At 40.0% G+C, this 19,047-nt stretch overlaps 2 protein-coding genes across 3 annotated transcripts in view; both read right to left on the bottom strand.

Annotated features, from left to right (window-relative positions):
* Positions 1 to 8,790: 8,790 nt before the first annotated feature.
* Positions 8,791 to 16,234, bottom strand: LOC129347299 (von Willebrand factor A domain-containing protein 5A-like). 2 transcript variants are annotated; one of them, XM_055012056.1, is made up of 13 exons: positions 16,147 to 16,234; positions 15,766 to 15,824; positions 14,884 to 15,086; positions 14,579 to 14,801; positions 14,206 to 14,372; positions 14,008 to 14,122; positions 13,718 to 13,893; positions 13,539 to 13,627; positions 13,296 to 13,440; positions 13,105 to 13,184; positions 12,909 to 13,023; positions 10,944 to 12,790; positions 8,791 to 9,589 (listed from the first exon to the last, which is right to left on the bottom strand). In XM_055012056.1, the coding sequence occupies exons 2-12, from the start codon at positions 15,806 to 15,808 to the stop codon at positions 12,593 to 12,595; spliced, it is 1,554 nt and encodes a 517-aa protein (XP_054868031.1). In that variant the 5' UTR covers positions 15,809 to 15,824; positions 16,147 to 16,234; the 3' UTR covers positions 8,791 to 9,589; positions 10,944 to 12,592. The 2 variants fall into 2 exon arrangements, with proteins under 2 accessions (XP_054868031.1, XP_054868032.1); XM_055012057.1 differs by lacking the exon at positions 16,147 to 16,234 and having other exon boundaries at positions 15,766 to 15,831.
* A 562-nt stretch (positions 16,235 to 16,796) lies between these two features.
* Positions 16,797 to 19,047, bottom strand: part of LOC118469647 (von Willebrand factor A domain-containing protein 5A-like) — a 104,195-nt gene continuing 101,944 nt past the window's right edge. The window contains 4 exon segments of the mRNA XM_055012055.1: positions 16,797 to 17,306; positions 17,385 to 17,508; positions 17,675 to 17,826; positions 18,269 to 18,349. Coding sequence (XP_054868030.1) covers positions 17,227 to 17,306; positions 17,385 to 17,508; positions 17,675 to 17,826; positions 18,269 to 18,349 — 437 coding nt within the window. The 3' untranslated portion in view covers positions 16,797 to 17,226.

Below are 19,047 nucleotides of genomic sequence, written 5' to 3'. Positions count from 1 at the left end.
TATATATATATATATATATATATATATATATATATATATATATAGACACACCCACAGATCAGAGTGCCCTTCTTTCATTTGTTGTGTTTGGTGTGAGGATGTGTCTTCTTCTCCTCTAATCTCCAGGCAGTTTAATGCTCGGGGATCCTTTGTCAGCTCTAATTGGTCCTGCTAGTTGAGGTTGCCTTGGAAACCAGTTTAGAAAGTGTTGGCTGGAGGTCTGCCAAAGGTTTGGATAGGATTAGCTGTAATGACCTACTGTAACCAACACTGCATTTTTTTTGCAAAGAGAAAGCAGTTAGCATTAAAAGCAGAAAAGCTGTTGTCTTTTGTTTCATTTCAGTTGGAAACAGGATGAACTTAAAAGCAGTTGTGCTGAATTGAACAAGGCGCATGAGGTCAAACTTTTTGGAGCATTCTTCACTTTACCTAAATTATCCATTACTTGTACAAATACGAGAAGAAATGATAAGATCTGGATGTGAGGATCGTTGACTGGTGTTGGTTTGTGGCAGTATCAGTGTAGCAGGCTGTCTGCCATAGTAACAAGCCCCCCCATAGGCCTAAATCTGTCTCTGTGAGCTGCACTAACAAGCAGCATGTCTGACTCTCTCAGGGTGAGCTGATGGCACATGCCAGAGCTTGGGCATCCTATTATATCGAGAGGATTTCAATTTAATCTTCTCTGTAAATGAACCACCTCTGGATGCTTTCAGCAAGCCACAGTTTTTCCTTGATTTGTTGACAAACACAGTATAAACACCAATCAGATTTTAATGTTATGACCACCTGTGTTGTGTTGGTCTCCTTTTTGTTGCCAAAACAGCCCCGACCCGTCAAGACATGGACTCCACTAGACCTCTGAAGGTGTGCTGTGGTATTTGGCACCAAGATGTTAGCAGCAGATCCTTTAAGTCCTGCATGTTGCAACATGGGGCCTTCATGGATCAGACTTGCTTGTCCAGCACATCCTATAGATGCTCAACTGGATTGAGATCTGGGGAATTTGGAGGCCAAGTCAACACCTCAAACTCGTGCTCCTCAAACTGTTCCTGAACCATTTTTGCTTTGTGGCATGGCACATTATCCTACTGAAAGAGGCCACAGCTATCAGGCAATACTGTTTCCATGAAAGGGTGTAGATGGTCTGCAACAATGCTTAGGTAGGTGGTACATGTCAAAGTAACATTCACCTGGATGGCAGTACCCAAGGTGCCTTCGCTGGCTTGCCTTCTTCCCATAGTGCATCCTGCTGCCAAGCGTTCCCTCGGCACCCACACTATCCATGTGATGTCAAAAAAACCCAAAACACGATACATCAGACCAGGCGACCTTCTTCCATTGCTCGGGGGTCCACTTCTGATGCTCATGTGTCCATTGTTGGTGCTTTCAGTGGTGCACATGGGTCAGCATGGGCATTATGACTGATCTGTGGCTATGCAGCCCAATATGCAACAAACTGCAATACCCTGTGCATTTATTCTAACACCTTTCTGTCAGAACCAGCATTCACTTCTTCAGCAATTTAAGCAACAGTAGCTCATGTGTTGGATTGGCCAGCCTTCGCTCCCCACATGCATCAGTGAACCTTGGCCATCCATGAACCTGTCGGCGGTTCACCACTGTTCCTTATAACACTCAAAATAATAAGTGTTATTCACTTCACCCATCAGTGGTCATAATGTTATGCCTGATTGGTATATGCACATACTGTAAATAAACCATCACAGGGAATAACAGTAAGTTCCATTATCCATTTAGAACAGTATCTTATTAGATGTTTTTGCATTTTCCAGTCTTTTATATCCGTTTGTCTGATGAAACTACTGAAGTGCAGTCAATGTCTGAGAGACAGATTTGACTGCATTTTTAGTTACACCCTCAGTATGTGGTAAAAATCTGAACCAATACTTTTTTTTAACATCGCCATCACTACTTCATAGTCTCCACATCCAAGATAAAATAACCCTGATGATCATCACAGAAGTCATTATGCTGTCTTGTAGCTGTTTTCACATACTACTACCTCTCATTATGAATAGAACTATATTGAATGATTCAATATTAGATTCACACACTGAATTTAATTTAGCTGTCTACATACAGATTGTTCCAACTCAACAGAGATGCTGCATAAAGAGTTCTATGGCATGAATCTGTTATTTTTGCATAAAAATTCTGTCTTTCCCAGAAATGCAGATCTTAATTCCTGTTAGGCTGTGATGTGAAAGAATTCTGTTTATTAACAAGCATCAGTTGGGACTGTACTGGTTGCTGCTCTAGACTCTGTGGCATTGACCTTCTGTTGGCGAGAACAGACTCCGATGCCTCTTCCAAGCTGGACAAACTGGCAGCCGACAAAAGAGATTAGTCTGCCTGCTCTTCCAATGACCAGCACTGTCTGCAGAGAAAAAAACTAACTCTGAATATCATACTTCATCAAGGAAAACATTTAATCTGCAAATGTATACTGTATATTTGAATCAGAACAGTTTCTTTTACAGTTTGACAGTAACATTGCACCTGAGTTCCTCTGTGCTTCTCTACATAAAATGGCCAAACTTAGATCATTGAGGTTGTTTTTGTTAAGTGCTGCTGTGGAAAAAGTCACTGGCTGCCATAGCAACACATGTTCACGTGTCTGTATGTAATTAAATCAGGAACAGTTCCATACAATAAAGGATATTTATTTATGCATCTTCATAAAATATATCTTTTATTTCTCTGAACAGAGAACAGAGAAGGTGCCTTTGATATCTGGTAAACTCTTTTCCAGTGCTAGATGTTACTGAGCATGTAGGGCATGATATGTACAAAATATACACTACTGGTCAAAAGTTTTAGAATGCCCCAAATTGTCCAATTTTTTATTAAAATCAAGTAGTTCAAGTCCAATGAATTGCTTAAAATGGTACAAAGGTAAGTGGTGAACTGTCAGAGGTTAAAAAAGACAAGGCTACACAAAACTGAAAGTAATGTACATTTCAGAGTTATACAAAAAGGCCTTTTTCAGGTAACAAGAAATGGGTTAACAACTTAAAGCTGTTCTGCAGCAATGGAGGCTGATCAAGCCTTGAAAGTTGGTGCTACCAAATCCTACAGATGTACCAACTTTTCTAGATTACTTCCAACCGCCTCTGTATAAAAGTAGTGTCTGAACACACCATGGCACCAAACCCTCCAGAGCATTATCTGAACAGCATTGTATTGCAGAAAGCAGTGTGTTGCTGTAAAAATGGAGAGGAAAAGGCAGTTAACAATAAAGAGAAAGACAGACCATCATAACACTTAAAAATGTAGGTCTTTCCTACAGAGAAATTACGAAAAAAGTCAAGGTGTCAGTGAGTACACAGTTTCCTTTCAATTTCAATTTTCAATTTTATTTATATAGCGCCAATTACAGTCAAATTGTCTCGAGACGCTTTACAGAACCCATATGCCTGACCCCCAGAGCAAGCCAAAAGGCGACAGTAGCAAGGAAAACACCCTTTTAACAGGGAAAAAAACCTCGAGCAGAACCCGGCTCTAATGTGGGGGGACCCATCTGCCTGCTGGCCGGGCGGGTTGAGAGGGACAGAAGAGGTAGAGAGGTGGAGGTAGAGGGATGGAGGTAGAGGGGAAGCGGTAGAGGGATAGAGATGGAGGGGTAGAGGTAGACCATCAAAAGGTTCAGAAACTGGAGGAAACTCTGACAGGAAGAGGTCTGGAAGACCCAAAGCCACAACAGAATCAGAAGACAAGTTTCTGAGAGTCAACAGCTTCAAACACAGCTTAACAGTGGTCGTAGTGAGAAGTCTCAGTTTCAACTGTGAAGAGAAGACTTGGAGTTGCAGGTTTGACAGGTCGAGTGGCAGCAAGAAAGCCGTTGCTAAGACGTCAGAATAAGAAAAAGAGGCTTGCTTAGGCCATGAAACACCACCAATAGACTACTGAAGACTGGAAGAAGGTATTATGGACTGATGAATCAAAATTTGAAATCTTTGTTTCATCATGCAGGATTTTTATACGCCATCGAGTAGGAGGAATGATGGTTCCTCAGTGTTTGACATCAACTGTCAAACATGGAGGAGGAAGCGTGATGGTCTGGGGCTGTTTTGATGTATCCAGGGTCGGTGACTTGTACAGAGTGAGAGGAACCCTGAACCTAAACAGCTACAACAGCATTCTGTAGTGCCATGCAGGACCCTCTGGTATGTTCCTAGTTGGTCAGGGGTTCATCCTACAGCAAGATAATGACCCAAAGCATAAGTCCAACTTATACCAGAACTACCTTAGGAACAAAGAACAAGATGGTGAGCTTGAAAACATAGAGTGGCAGCACAGTCTCCAGACTTAAACCCCATGGAGCTGGTTTGGGATGAATTGGACAGAAGAGTGAAAGCAAAGCAACCTACAAGAACCACACATTTATGGGAACTTCTGCAACAGAGTTGGGAAGAACTTTCTGGAGAATATTTGATTTCCATTGTGGAAAGAATGCCACGAGTGTGTTCAGCTGTTATATCTGTCAAAGGAGGCTACTTTGATGAGTCTAAAGTTTAGAATACATTTTGGTTTCTGAATAGATTTTTTTAAACTTCATTTATTTGTTCTATGCTTTCATTGAAGAGTATAAAGAGACATTAACATACATAATGTCCAATACAAAACTGGAAAAATTGGGTTGTTCTAAAACTTTTGACCAGTAGTGTATATGCAAGCGATACCATTATACAGTATATGCACATTTTTGTTGTGGTGGTGTAACGTGACGAAACACATTTATTAAAGTACTGTACTTCAGTAATAATTTCAGTTTTTTTAGTCTTTTCGAGACTTTTTCTTTTCTGTTAAACTGCAGATGCTTCAAAAATCACCAACAATGCAGGGCCTTTGGGAATTACAGCATGGCCATATTGCACTCACCACCTAATCTGAAACCTGTGCCTTTGTTTCACATTGATTTTGACAAAACAAGGCTTTCACAGAGTCCTATTCTCTCTGGGTAGTTCTCAGTGATTTCACATTGATAAATGCTTTGTGATTCCTCCACTGCAGCCTACGATGCACTGACAGGCAGAAAGAGATCATTTATCCCAGATTTTCTTTGACAGAGATAATTGAAAACTATATATATCACAAAACCCTGTATGACATCTTGTCAGTGAAAGTGGGTGAAAGGTGTGATTTAATGCACTTCCTGATGAGTCCTCTTCAAGATCTCCAGTGTAACATCTAAACAGATTGATACCTGCATCATTCAGATGTCATGACCCTGTGTCGTGGCACGAGAGGACAACTGCTTACTGTGCCAAAAGTGCATGTTAATGTTCAGGGTTACGCAGCCACCAAAAAAAATGTAAAAAATACCAACAGTATGCAAAGAATGAGAAAGTGATGCAGGACAGAAATAATACAGTGTGGTCCCCAAGTATTTGGACAGAATGCCTCTCTGCTCCACCACAATCAATAAGAAATGAAGCGATCAAGTGTAAACTTTCCACTTTACTTGAAGGAGTTTAACTAAAGGAATACATTCAACGTTTAGAAATCACAACCTTTCTGGGCAAAGTCAAACACACTGTGGCCACTAGGTGGTAGTGAAAGATACGAGATAAAGGATTGCTTACACCTACATAAGAGGGATATGAGTACTAAAATGACTAAAAATGCAACATGCTCTAGGACAGGGCTATTCAATTAAAAATTGACTCGGGCCGGATTTTCAGACTAAGAACATGAGCTGGGCCGGACGTTTTTAGCAGACAGTGAGCAAAGTTAACCATTTAAAATAAACACAAACAGCTACGATAACAAACACACTGGATGTTTATAAACGTATTGCCACATCCAAAAGGACATAAACACAATAGAAGAGCAGTACTTAAACTAAACCTGTGCTGAAATACTGCTTCTTTAAATTTTACATTTCAAACACACAACTTCAACACATTTTGATAGGTAAATATAAGCACAGGTTAAGGTGCATATGAACATAAAAACTAAGTGCAGATTAGAAACACCATCTTTTGTTTTGGTCACATCTCAAAGTACATTAAAAAGTAACTTGCTTAACAGTAACTTTTCAGAACTTGAGACACTTTTCTTCTTTTGAAATAACAAAAAACAGAGTTTGTCCCTGTCCATATTTGGTCTCATCTGAGACAGTCACATCTTCAGTGCATATAATCAAAAAAATAAACAGTAGGCACAGTGATAGTTACTATCCCTTTGAAATGAAATAAAGCTGACATCAAAGTGCATAATAAAGTTCAACTAAGTGAAATAACTGTCAAAACAAAATGTCTTTCTTAAATATTAAACTTATAATAAGTGAACAGAAAATAGTCACATAAATACATAAAACTACCTTTAGTGTCTGCTACAGCACGCTGCTTTGTTGCACTTACCATGTCTCGAAGACATCTGTGGCGAGAATGTTTGACGTGTCAGACCTGTTTGATAGCAGATGTCACACTCGTCTTAACTTTATCGTCCGTTAAAACTTCATCCACGACAGCCAACATGCAGTCCTTCACAGTTTCTGAGTCTATGAACGGCCTCTTTTTCGTGGCCCTTTCCTGAGCTGTGCAGGTCCGCTTCATTGTAGTACAGCTCCGGTTGTAAGATGCAGTCAAACTCTGAATTATAGCCGCTCTCTCATGACATCCCTCGGGAAAGTTTGTCCGAAACGCGGCATGTTTTTCCAATGTGGTGTCTTCGGACATTATAATCTTTGAGCGCTGCAAAGCACTCGTTGCAGAGTAAACGCATTGGTTTGGCGTTCGGACTTGGTAGTAAATAAATAAATACTTGTCAGTCCACGCAGGATTAAACCGACGGCTTTCCTCGCCGATTTGTCGTTTCAGGATAGAAAAAGACATGCTGCTATTTTCACCTGTATAGAACTGCTAATGTTAACTTTTCAAACGCGTCTCCTCAACGCAAGGCATTGTGGGTCAGTTGCTAGGTTACGGTAAATGTTGCATTCAATGTTTGCAAATAATGTTGGAATTTTTGTAAGAACTTGTCAGTGTTACTGAAAGAAGTTTTTCTGTTTTTCTCGGACCCAAGTCCCAGTCACTCGGCAGTTGCTTTAGGGCCACTCGAGGGTTGCTTTCGGGCCGCATGTGGCCCGCGGGCCGCTAATTGAATAGGGCTGCTCTAGGATAATTATAGTGATTACTTGTTAAGGTCACTGAATTCCGAAATTTGAGCTTATTTTATGTTATTATAGGAATAGCAGAAGAGTACTCAAGCAAAACTGTAAACAACAAGGCTTAATATATTTGGTATACATTACTGTTTCCTTGATAGCATGACATTTAGCACACATAATCAGTAACACACTTCACAATAAGGTATTCTTAATGCACAAAATCAGTCAGTTGGTTAAATATGTCACTTTAGAAACACAATTAGGACCGATAATGGGTCACAATATAGTCAACTCCAATTGAAATCCTGTGTTCATGAGTATGTAGTGCATTCTCCACATTCTTATACCATTTATAGATTGTCTTTTTTTTTATTTTAATGTTTATACAATGAATTCATTCTTAAACATTCTGTGCTTTTGCATGTGAAATGTGCCACACAATTAAACTTTATTTGGAGTGCTTTGCTTCAGCAATCATTCTACAGTAAGTAGGACTCTGATTTCTTCATTACAATTCTACATTTTTTCCATAGAAACCCCAGGATTTATTGTCAAGTACAATTATCAAATATAAAACAAGAAAATGACAATTTAGGGAAAAGAAATCATCACAAGGGTAACCTTGAATGGATGCTATATCTTGCTGATGAGAAAAACACCCTTTTTCTAAAACAGTGCAAATAAATTGGAAACAATTTGGAAATAAATGGAAATTTAAAATAGCTAATTTTACAAATCCACTTATTTTGAAGTCTGACATTATTACTCTGCCAATGAGTTATGTGAGGATCGCTGTGTTTGTCTGTGAATATGTCTGTCTGTGTGAAACATTACTCAAAAACAGACTAACAGATTTGGATGAAATTTTCAGGGGAGGTCAGAAATGACACAAGGACCAAGTGATTAGATTTTGGCAGTGATGTGGCTTATAATCTGGATCCACGGATTTGTTAAGGATTTCTTATTGCTAGATATAGCTGCCAACACGGCGTCACTGTAACCATGACATGAACACTGTGTCAGTTACCTGATGAAGATCACACGATTGTGATCCTACTACAAATTGAGTGTGATTTATCAGTTGGAAATCATACAAGGAACAAATGATTAAACTGTTTAAAATGAGGCCACTTCTTTTCAGGCAGAACCAATGATCATAAAACAATACAAAATTCTTAGTTTCGTGTTAATGAAGCACTTAAGGCTTTAAGTATGGCTAAGTGCTTTTTTCAAAATTAAATATATCACTCTTTGGGTGGTAGTGGCCCCAAGTTGGGTAAAGTTGGAGAGATATTCACAGATTCAGATTTCTGGCATCAATAACTCATTAGATATATGTAGCCAAAGCATAAACAATACCTCTTTCTCATCATGGTACGATAGACGATGTGCTACAAGCCCAGTTTTATCAAAAGTAGCTGTCTTTCAAGCTGCAGAAATAACATTGGTGTCTATGGAGTGAACAGGGTCCGTCTGCAAATTGCAAAACCGCTGCAACAGTAAAGAGAGACAAATATTCAATAACTTCACTCTTATACATTGTAGTATCACTAAAATCACTGCAGCCTTCAACTGGCTCCTGTTGACACCAATGTTATTCCTGCAACTTGAAAGACAGCTACTTTTGATCAAACTGGGCTTGTAGCATATCTACCTTACAACGATGGAAAAGAGGTATCGTTTATGTTTTGATAACATATATCTTTCCAACTTTACTGAACTGCAGCCACGAGGAGTGGTGGGCGTCTTTTATTCATTTCAGAAAGATTTCCAGCAACCATCACTCCTGTGTTCTAATGCTACATTGTGTTAGCTAATGGTGTTGAAAGACTAACTGATGATTAGAAAATTCCTTGTGCAATTATGTTAGCACATGAATAAAAGTGTGAGTGTTCAAGGAAAACATGAAACTGCCTGAGTGACCCCAAACTTTTGAACAGTAGTGTATGTTTTCAATACATTTACTCCCAGCGGCCATAAGAAGGGACACTTAAGTGACACTAAAATTTTTAAAAAGTATGAATACCGTAAAGTTTCTACCGTATTCACAATATTTTCAATTTCTATGTGAAACAAAGTAAAAATGCAACAAACCTTACACTGATTGTATAGCTTCAAATGTTGGATCATCATAGGTACAGCTCTGTAACGTTTTACTTTAGTACAGTATCATTCACGTTATTTCTATCAAAGTAGTGGGTGACACATTATTTTTGTGAAAGCAAACAAAAGCACTACTCACTTAATTGGATATTTCTGCACACAAGAGGTCCCTGAATCACTTTGCCATCTGCTTTGTTGACAGCAATGAAAGCAGTGAAAGAACTGCTCACTCCTGATTGGACACTGAGCTGCACCACCTTCTCCTTCATTCCTCCATGTTGTTGTTCTCTGTCCTCCATCTCCAGGGAGCGAATCAGAGTGCAAGCAGCCAACCTGTGGACAGTTAATCTGCAGACACGAGAGAGGAGCACACCTTTAAAATATGGAGTGCAGTCCAACCTGTCAATCTAATAAAAGATATGTACGCTATACATATTACTGTAATGTTGAAATACCTTGAAAAATGATTCTATTTTGTTGAAAAATGAAAAGATGCAAATACAACCTCTGCAACATGATGAATAATGAGCCTTCCTTTAAACATTATTGCACGGTTACTTTTTATTTCATAAATTTGAAAACGTGAAAATAGGAAACAGTAATTGCGGTATGTGTGCTACTCTCATTACATCATTAACATGTTAGGCCTTTATTGACTCATTACAACTTGTAGAGGATGTCAGGACTTGTTATTCGGAAATGTCAGCAAATGGAAGGTCCAGAGTTTGACAAATTCTATGACTTCAGAATGAAATCAGGGTCTAAATCACCTTACTGACGCCCAGAAAGCAGAAGAGTACTCCAAAAAATTAGCAATTTCTACTGTCTGATATGTCATTAAAAACAGAAGTTATTATGAGCTATGGAAATCAAGATCAGGACAGTGGTGCAAAAATCTGTGGAACAATCTTAAACATGCTCTGTGTGAAAAAATTATCTCAGAACTTGAAGTGATCTGCAAAATGCCCAGTTTAGGGACAGACAGACTCTTAGCAGGGATAAAAAATTGTTTGTACGCTGTGATATCTGCCAAAGAAGGAGTTACTAAACACCGTCTTCGCAAGGTCGCTGATCGAAAAATACTAAAGATTGCATTACTTGGTTGAAGATTGTGTTATTTCTTTTGCAAGGGTCCAAAAGTCTGTAAGAATGTGCAGGTGGCCTGGAAGACAGAGTTACATCCCCATGCCAGATAAGATAAAATTTAGAGCCATCTTCCCATGTCAGGACAAAAAGAAACTATTCACAACAGAGAGAGAACTTACACATAGCTAACCAACGTGATATAAGCGTTTTGTTCAGAGAGCTTCTCTCCCATAACCTGGTGTTGTGTGAGATTCTATGCACTGCATAAATAAAGAGATCTCAAGATCCTCATTTTTAGAGTTTGGTTCTTTTTTTCACCTACAATAGCAAAACATTTGCACATGCCAAAATTACTGTTTATTTTCGTTAGATTATTTATCGATTTCTTAAGTTCATAAAATAAAAAGTAGCAGTGTATTGACATTTGAACAAACTCTTGCTTGTTGCAATGCAGGAACTGCATTTATATCTCTTCAAAAATCCACAAAATATGTAATGTATACAGTTTTCCCATGAATACTCAGACTTTAGCATACAGATACACATATACAGATAATGTAATGCAGTTTCACTAACCAGCACACTACACCTACTAATCACTAATGAACAGCTTTACCCAGTGTCCACTGCAGGTCTGACACTGAAGACAAGCTTCATCTCCAAAGGCTGACCTGGCAGGCTGCACCTCACCGTCACACAACCGTCTGTTGCATCTGTACTCTGAGAAAGCATTACAGTTTCAGAAAACATGTTTACTGCAAGCAAATGCAACCAACTGTTTATGAATGTTTTCAGGTTTTAGTGTTTTCATATTGCATATCAGTTTGTTTCTACAACAGCAACCAGAGTGAAGTTGACAGTAAATTTGATGGACTCTCATCTGCTGTCTTCCTGCTTACTATTGAGGTACATCCAGAAATACATAGCTTGTTGCATGCCAGGTATAAATACTGTATTTGAGACTGAGAGAAACCATCAGGACTTGGGGTTTAAACTGACACATTAAAACAGTGCAAAAACACAAAGCCTACTCTGTGTCTGCATCAAGACCAAATCTCAAACTAAAGGGTATTAATCCAAGCTACAACCAAAGCTAAGTGGCATAAAACCAACTATATAACCGGAACCCTTGTCTTTAGGCAGCTGATGATGGTGCTGTGTTTGTTTAAACAGCGGGTCCAAAAATTCCCGGCAATTCAGTTACCCTCAGAACGTCATGATGAGATCTAGTCTACTCACTCTACAATCCTACTTAAATCAATCTGTCCAACCTAATGGGAGAAGGTTCCACCAAATGGACACCTTCAACCATAATGTACATTGGAGAAGCATTTGTCAGATTTCAACTGAACAGAAATGATAAAGGACGTGTTACGGCCCTGGGCCGCTGTTCTCCTCCTCATGTTGATTTGTATTGTGAACAGCTGCCAGCAGCCTGGCGAATACCTTCGTTCGTCCATCCCATCTCTGTGGTTGTGCCCGCCTACAGTCTGAGGAGCTGAAGGATTGGTTCAGGACAGGTGATCTCCTCCAACCATGCTGCCAGCGCAGCTTTCAAAAGGCTCATTCATTCAGTTTTTCGGTGGCAGCTCATAGGAGAAGCTGAGCCGCCCGGTTGACAAATTTGTAAATGTTGGCGTTTGTGCCTGTGGGGGATTTTAAATGCTAGTGAGAGGAACATTGACAGTTTAAGTATTCATTGTTAGTTCAGCCAGGGGTGCTACTGCGCTGTACTTCAGTTAAATAGTTTCTTTACGTTAGTTACCTTTTATTTTTCTTATCTGCTAAATATCGACTTCTAAACAAAGTTCGCTTTTGGTTATGTTTTGCTCTTTTATTTCTGTAGCACCATTTTTGCATTTAACACCCTCACTTTTTCTTTAATTTATTATGTACACCTTCTTTTCAAAATAAATTACAGCCCATCACTCTATAATGCTGCTTTGTGTTACTTTCTTTGTTACCATCCGACTACCCTGGACAGGCGGGATGTAACTACATGTTTGTTCACTCTGGTGAACAAACATCCATTGTCACAGAAGACAGCAAAAACACAAATGAAACTGGGTGATATTACTGACAGCGGAATGACACGAGTTCTACCAACAAGGCTCCTACAGGGAGAGGCTGAATCCTGTTTGTCCACAACTTACCACACGTGAAGACTTGATGGAAGTTAAGTCTACGAGTATTGAAGACTGCTTATATCCAAAACTCATCAAGTCAACAAGGGATCTGAAGTGGTAGTTCTCTTCAAATTGACAATCACATGGAATATCGGATATGAGATGGAGCTGTTGCTACCTGTCCAGTGAGCTGGCCATAAATCAGTGACCTATGACCCTGGAAAATGGATGTGATTGGTGGAGACAGGACAGTGACAGACAGTCCCTTTGGTAAACCCCATGTGACTGAGATGTCTTCCACAGCAGGCTGCAGAGCAAATCTCAGTGACTGCATCACCTGAAAAATAGTACAAAGCATATAAAATCATACTTTTATTTATTGGAGCAACAAGCTGAAATACATATTTGCTGCTACCTTATTGAACATTACAGCTTCATAGTGTTTAATGTCTTACTTTTGGTTGCATCCTGTCAGTCCCTCTGATGAACTGAGCGTGTCCTCCTCCTTCTTTGGCCAACCCATTGATAAGAGCAGAGCTGGCTCCTTCTCCAATCCCAAAACAGAAACACCTACAATACAGCAGTTTGATTTAATCACACACAACACTAGAACACTGAACACATCATGTGTTTGTGGTTTTGTAGTTTCACCTGTGGGAACCTGAATTCTTCTTCACCAGATCTAGAACTTCTTTGGTGTTTCCCACCTCTCCATCAGTAAAGACAAACAGCTGGGAAGGAGATTTGACACAAACATGGTTAAATATAATATCAAGAAATATGCAACATGTGCTATGTCAAGTTTATGTGGATCGGTGTGTGTGTGTGTGTGTGTGTACTACCTGTCTAGGCTGATTAGGAATACAGTGCTGGCTGTAAATATGTTGTAGAGGCTTCAGGATCTCTGTTCCTCCCAGATTAGCCTCCATCTCCTCAGCTTTCTTCAGAGCCTCCTCCATGGTCTTCTGGCTGTACTCCACACTCTGACTGCCGTCACACAAACACATGCACCAATGCACACATGCACATACTTCATACCAAGAGAAGACATCTGTTGGACTGATAGATATCAGAGAGTGACTTACGGGAAAATGTGTTGATATCTGGACCCAAAACTGTAGATGTTGAAGTAGCAGCCCATTAGTAAGCTCTTCAACAGGAGCAGCAGAGTATCCTCAAGAGAAAAAAGTAGATACAATGAATGTCACTGCATGAGAAACACATTCTGAAATAGTTTATTGCAGAACTAACTCATAATGAATACCCTGTCACTCATGATGCAAGTCTGATGACTCTCTTTGTTGTTCATTTTTCTCTTCATACTTCCAGATCGATCCATCAAGAACACAAACTCTCCACATGAGGCCACTGAAGACATCACAGACTGGGGGAACTCAGGATACAGACTCACCATCACCACTGGATCACCCATCAGAGTGCCTGAAACATGACAGCAACAGAAAAATCACTTTAATATTATTTCCAAAACACACACAAATAACTTCAATCATTTTCATTCACAGGTGTAACTTTACAAAGTTACTTTGTACTCACCAGTCTCTGCAGAGGTCTGTCCTGCCTCCACCACAGCAGTGGGCTGGTGGGCATCTTTGTAATAAATCACAAGTTTAACATCTCTGTCAAACTTGTGTCCTGCAGCCAACTTGACCTGCAGTTCAACAACAAACTCACATTTTCTTCTCACTGAAGACGACCAACCACACACAGCACACACATCAGCACTCTACCTACCGTGGCCTGAGTTTGATCAGTGTTCAGGTACTGCAGAGGCTCCAGGGAGCAGCTGGACTCCACTTTACATATTGGACGAGGAGAGAAGAGTCGGCCACAAAAACACAGAGTGTAGGGAACCAGAGAGGCTGGAACAGAGAACACCTGGACACTGGCACCTTCACTACCTGGAAACAACATGACAGACAACTGGGACTCACCTGGTTTCCTTTGACTTTGGAGGATTTGTGAAGCTCGTGGTTTCAGAGGGGATTTATACATGTTACCACAATTATTGAATAGTAGTCTCTGACCTCCACCAGCATACTGTCACAATAAACTCCAAACATGTGTGGTTTGCACTCAGGTAGAAGGTGTTGGCTGGTGTTCCTACCCTGAGGTTGGTAGCGAGGGTTGAGCACAGCAGGCAGACAGAACCTCAGCCCGTCATCAGCCTGCACAGCCAGCTCAGTCACGTACTCCAGCCTGATGGAGGCGCTCTCTCCTGGAGCCAGACCACCCACCTTCATAGAGAATATATCTGGACTCTGTTCACTCTCCTCCAATAGGAAGGCCTGCTGACCAGAGCTCAATGCATCATCATATTCCTCACGAGCCTGGAGGGAAGGTGACACACATCAGTAACGTTCACTTTACAGTGTTTTTAGTTCCTCTTTGAATATTTACCATCCAGCTCACCTCCTGTTTCTCCTTCACCTCAGCTACAATCTCTTTCTGTCCAATCACAGCACTGAAATGACAGACAGCAGCATCTCCAGGCAGAGGGAAGACAAACACAGCCTCTACTGGTTTGTCCTCTTTGTTCTGGTACTTCAGAGTGGAGACCACTGTGGCCACATGGTCCCTCACCTCCAGCTCCACCTCAATGCTCTGCAGAGGAACTGATGGAGGAACACATTTAACAGCTTTACATTTAAACATCACAGGAATGTAAAACAGTTATAGAGGAAATCAGAGATTGCTGTCACTTTGTTTCCTAGCAGCTAGGGTTAGAATAGCTCATTTGTGAGTCGCATGGTCAAATACAGGACTTCACTTGAAGCACTTTATAAATTTACATTTTTTCCATCACGCACTACCATCAGGACAGCATCTGATCAGTCCCAAAGTCAACAACAAACATACTGAGAACTAAACAACTATCTCCATTCACAAGAACAACAAGCAGACCTCCTACAGAAAATATAGCCTCAATAGACACCAGATCTCTATATTGATTCCAGGATTGCATGAAGAAATGAAAAAACTAAGTATAAATCCACAGCATAGAGGAACCAAAAGTGCAGAGAATACTGAAAAACTCGAGTGTACCAAGAAGAATCTTTACCGTTTGACTGAGGGGTGCACTTTATATAATGAATTAAGGTCCTTGACTTTGAAAGCACAGAAACTGCATGCCCAAACGCACATCAGTACATTCGCAGTCATCTTTACTGTTGCGCAAGAAAATTTATATTAAATAGATTTTTTTAAAGCATCGGCTCCTCTTTACACGACAGCATGCTTAAAAGGACATTTTAAAAAAAAATTACAAAAGCATGTTGGGTTTCAGCTCCGTACCTGCTTTCCTGTCAGGAGTGAGCAGACCATAGCAGTCTGACATCCTTCCTGATTTTCCGCTGTAGTGGTCAAAAAAAAAAAAGTAAATTACAGCAGTAGAAACACAAACATCTGTCTAAAGCAGAGGTAATATCGCTGTCTTTAGCTCGTCCTTTTGAACTGGAACAACAGATTTCTGGATGTTTATATCCATGTCTTGCTCAGCCTCCAGGATGGAGCTGGAAGGATGATGATCTGATCGACTGAGGAGGAGACCAGAGTCCTCCTCACTCCTTCATCCATCAGCATCATGTAGCTACGAGAAATGAAACGCTAACCGGTGAAGAGATGTTTGTCTTATTATCTCACACTGTGCCTTAAAGAAACAGACCAAACACCAACCTTTGATAAAGACACTTGTGAATTCACGGAGGGACGTTTCTCAGTTCGTTCCTTCTTGTAGATAAAAGGAGAAAATCTGGAGGCAGGAACCGCAATCAGCTGTTGATCCACAGCCACAACAGCTGCTGGGAGGGGCTCGATTCGGACACAGGGACATCCGAGTGGGCGGGGTTTTTAGCTTTCTCTCTCTTTCTCTCTGTATTTCTACATATATATGGTCTCTCATTTATTTGCTTCTTCAGGCAAGAAAGTAGGACAAGATAAGATACACTTTATTGCCACCTAAAGCAAACTGGCCTGGGGCAGTAGTGTAAATTTTACAGCTCTGGACAACTACAGACATCCCTACAAGAAAACCAAAGTCCACAGCAAGGCACAGAGGAAACCATAGAAACACTGTAAAAAACAAACAAAAACGTGAAAACGCTGTAAAATTCAAAAATTTCAACTTAGTTCCAACTAAAGTTGTGAGTCATGTCATAATACCTGTCATATTGATTGCAAAATTAGTTTTTTACTGTACTTTAGCTCCACTCAGAGTTATTTGCAATAGAAAAGGCTTTGGTGAACATTTTGCAGTGACTAATATCACAAGCAAAACAAAACAAACAACAAGAAATAAAAAAAAAGACTAGAAAAAAAACTTTAAAAATTGTTTCATTTGCTTTTATTGGCATCCATGAAATTTCTGCTGACAGCTTGAGGTGTGTTTGTATAAACTGATGTCACACAGTTTGTACTGAACAGTGAACAGAGCAGGTGTGAAGCCACTGAAGATCATTCTACTCAAAGCAACATGTACAATATGAGTCTAATATTCGGTTGTAACAGGCACAAAGTGACATAAATGCCACAATCTAGTTATCTTTCGTTAATGTTTTAGTACAGATCTGAAAATTCTGTATTTTCAGACTGATAATCTCCAAAAGGTATACATTTCTAAGACCAATTGGGAAAAAAAACACAGTGGAAAAAAAAATAACAGACTTCAATTGTTACAATAGCAGTGCAATATTTAAGAAGTAAAGGCCTCTGGGTAGAGAAGATCTGCTTCTGTGTCGTCATCCTGAAGGTGAAGACTCAGAGCATCAGTGCATCTTTCTGCAAGCTGCAACCCAGCAGTGCATTTCCAGCATCCACACTCTCTGGAACACATGGAGCTGAAAAAACAAGCCATAAAACAATGTAAGAATCAATGTTAAAAACAGCAGTTCAGCACTTATGAATGAGGTTTCTACCATTCTGAGCACAGAGCCACGATGCAGCCTTCATAGCCAGAAGCTCCCACTCTTCCTTTGCATCCATCTTGAAACCATGAAGCCAGATCAGAGCCAGGATGGTGGCCCACACCTCACTGGTGACCTAATTCACCAAATCAGCAGTAGCAATATTACACACTAAACGAAGTAATAAAAACAAATGCACATATGCTTTCAAAGAAGTCCCATCATTTTTTGAATAGAGGCCATCATTATAAACCATGTCATGTCACTGTTAATCTGTCCCACTATCTTTGACAAACACCCACCATTGCAGGCTTTGACTTTTCCACCTCCTCGCTGGTCTTTCCCAGTGCAGCAGCCAGATCTGGATCCAGAATCCAGCAGCCAGATGCCTTTTGGAGGGAGACCAGCTGCAGCAAAGGGTCTCTGGGGGTCTGCTGAGGCGTTTCAACCTCTTCTACACACAATTCAACAAATATTTTTGCATGATCCTGATGGAGAGCATCCATGTGTGACACACTGAATTTATCAAAATCAAACCTGTGGTTATACCTTGCATATTGCATATATTACATATTGCTTTTATTGAGCTGATTTATAAAATTAACAGAGCATTTATCATTTAAAAAAGAAATCTTGACATGAGCGGTTTCAACATAATGCTTACAGTAGCATGTACAGCTAGATTTATCTTTTTAAAATGTATATTTGGATATGCTTGCAATCACAGAATCAGTGCTAAAGAGGTGCACAGCAACCAAAATGCAAACAGTGACATCAGGTTAAATAAGTTACACACACTAAAACAACTACAGTCAAACTAGCAAGTATAACATTACTCCTGAAAATAATCAGTACATATCTATTAAGTCTCTGCATCAGTAATACAGAACAGGTACCTTCATCACTGCTCCCAAGTTCCGGAGCATCACATGGGGAATCGTTGCAATATTCCATTGTTCCAAAATCGTCACAACACCCTTCTTAGTCAAAGGAATTGCATTGTTACAACAGCAAAGGCATACAAAAATATCATATAATGCTAGTCAAAATCACTAAGTGAATTTCTTTATATTTATTGCATATTAAATTGGCCAGCGCACTAAATCGATGCTGTATCTTGTTGTAGAGCTGCTCTGTGTTTGATCCTGGTTTGCTTCACCTGGACATTGCAAAAAGCTCAACTTCGGTCTCATCAGAACCTTCTTCCAGTTGACTTTCTGGCAAATTCTAGTCAAGATTTAATATGAAGGGTGGCTTTGTCTTTACCGCTCTCAAAAAGCTTTGACTGGTAAAGAGTCTAGTTAACACTTGCTGTATACAGTCTCCCCCATCTCAGCTGCTGAAGCTTGTAACTCCTTCAGAGGAAGTCATAGGTGTCTTGGTGGCCTCCCTCACTAGTCTCTGTCTTTCCCAGTCACAGTTTTTTTGCTTTTGGCAGATTTACACATTGGTCATATTCCTTCCATTTCCTAATAATGGATTTAACTGAACTTTGAGATATTCAGTGAATTGGACATTATCTTCTTTCCATCCCCTCACTCATGCTTTTCAATAGACTTTTCGTGGGATTGCTTGGAGCATCTTTTTGTCTTCACTGTGTAATTATAACCAGGAGCACTGATTCACTAATAACTGGACCTTTCAGAAACAGATGTCTTTATACTACATTTACTTT

Source organism: Amphiprion ocellaris, chromosome 7, assembly GCF_022539595.1.
Source record: "Amphiprion ocellaris isolate individual 3 ecotype Okinawa chromosome 7, ASM2253959v1, whole genome shotgun sequence".
NCBI classification, from domain to species: domain Eukaryota; kingdom Metazoa; phylum Chordata; class Actinopteri; family Pomacentridae; genus Amphiprion; species Amphiprion ocellaris.
The sequence above is the reverse complement of the archived record's forward strand: the minus strand, read 5'-3'. Positions and strand labels throughout refer to the sequence as shown.

Bases quoted from the DNA above. Each gene is read 5' to 3' on its own strand.
- LOC129347299 (XM_055012056.1), bottom strand. From the start codon at position 15,808: ATGTCAGACTGCTATGGTCTGCTCACTCCTGACAGGAAAGCAG. The intron at 13,024-13,104 runs GTGAAACTACAA...GCTGTATTGTAG, and splicing joins AAGAATTCAGGTTCCCACAG to GTGTTTCTGTTTTGGGATTG. The intron at 12,791-12,908 runs GTAAGACATTAA...ACTATTTTTCAG, and splicing joins CTGACAGGATGCAACCAAAA to GTGATGCAGTCACTGAGATT.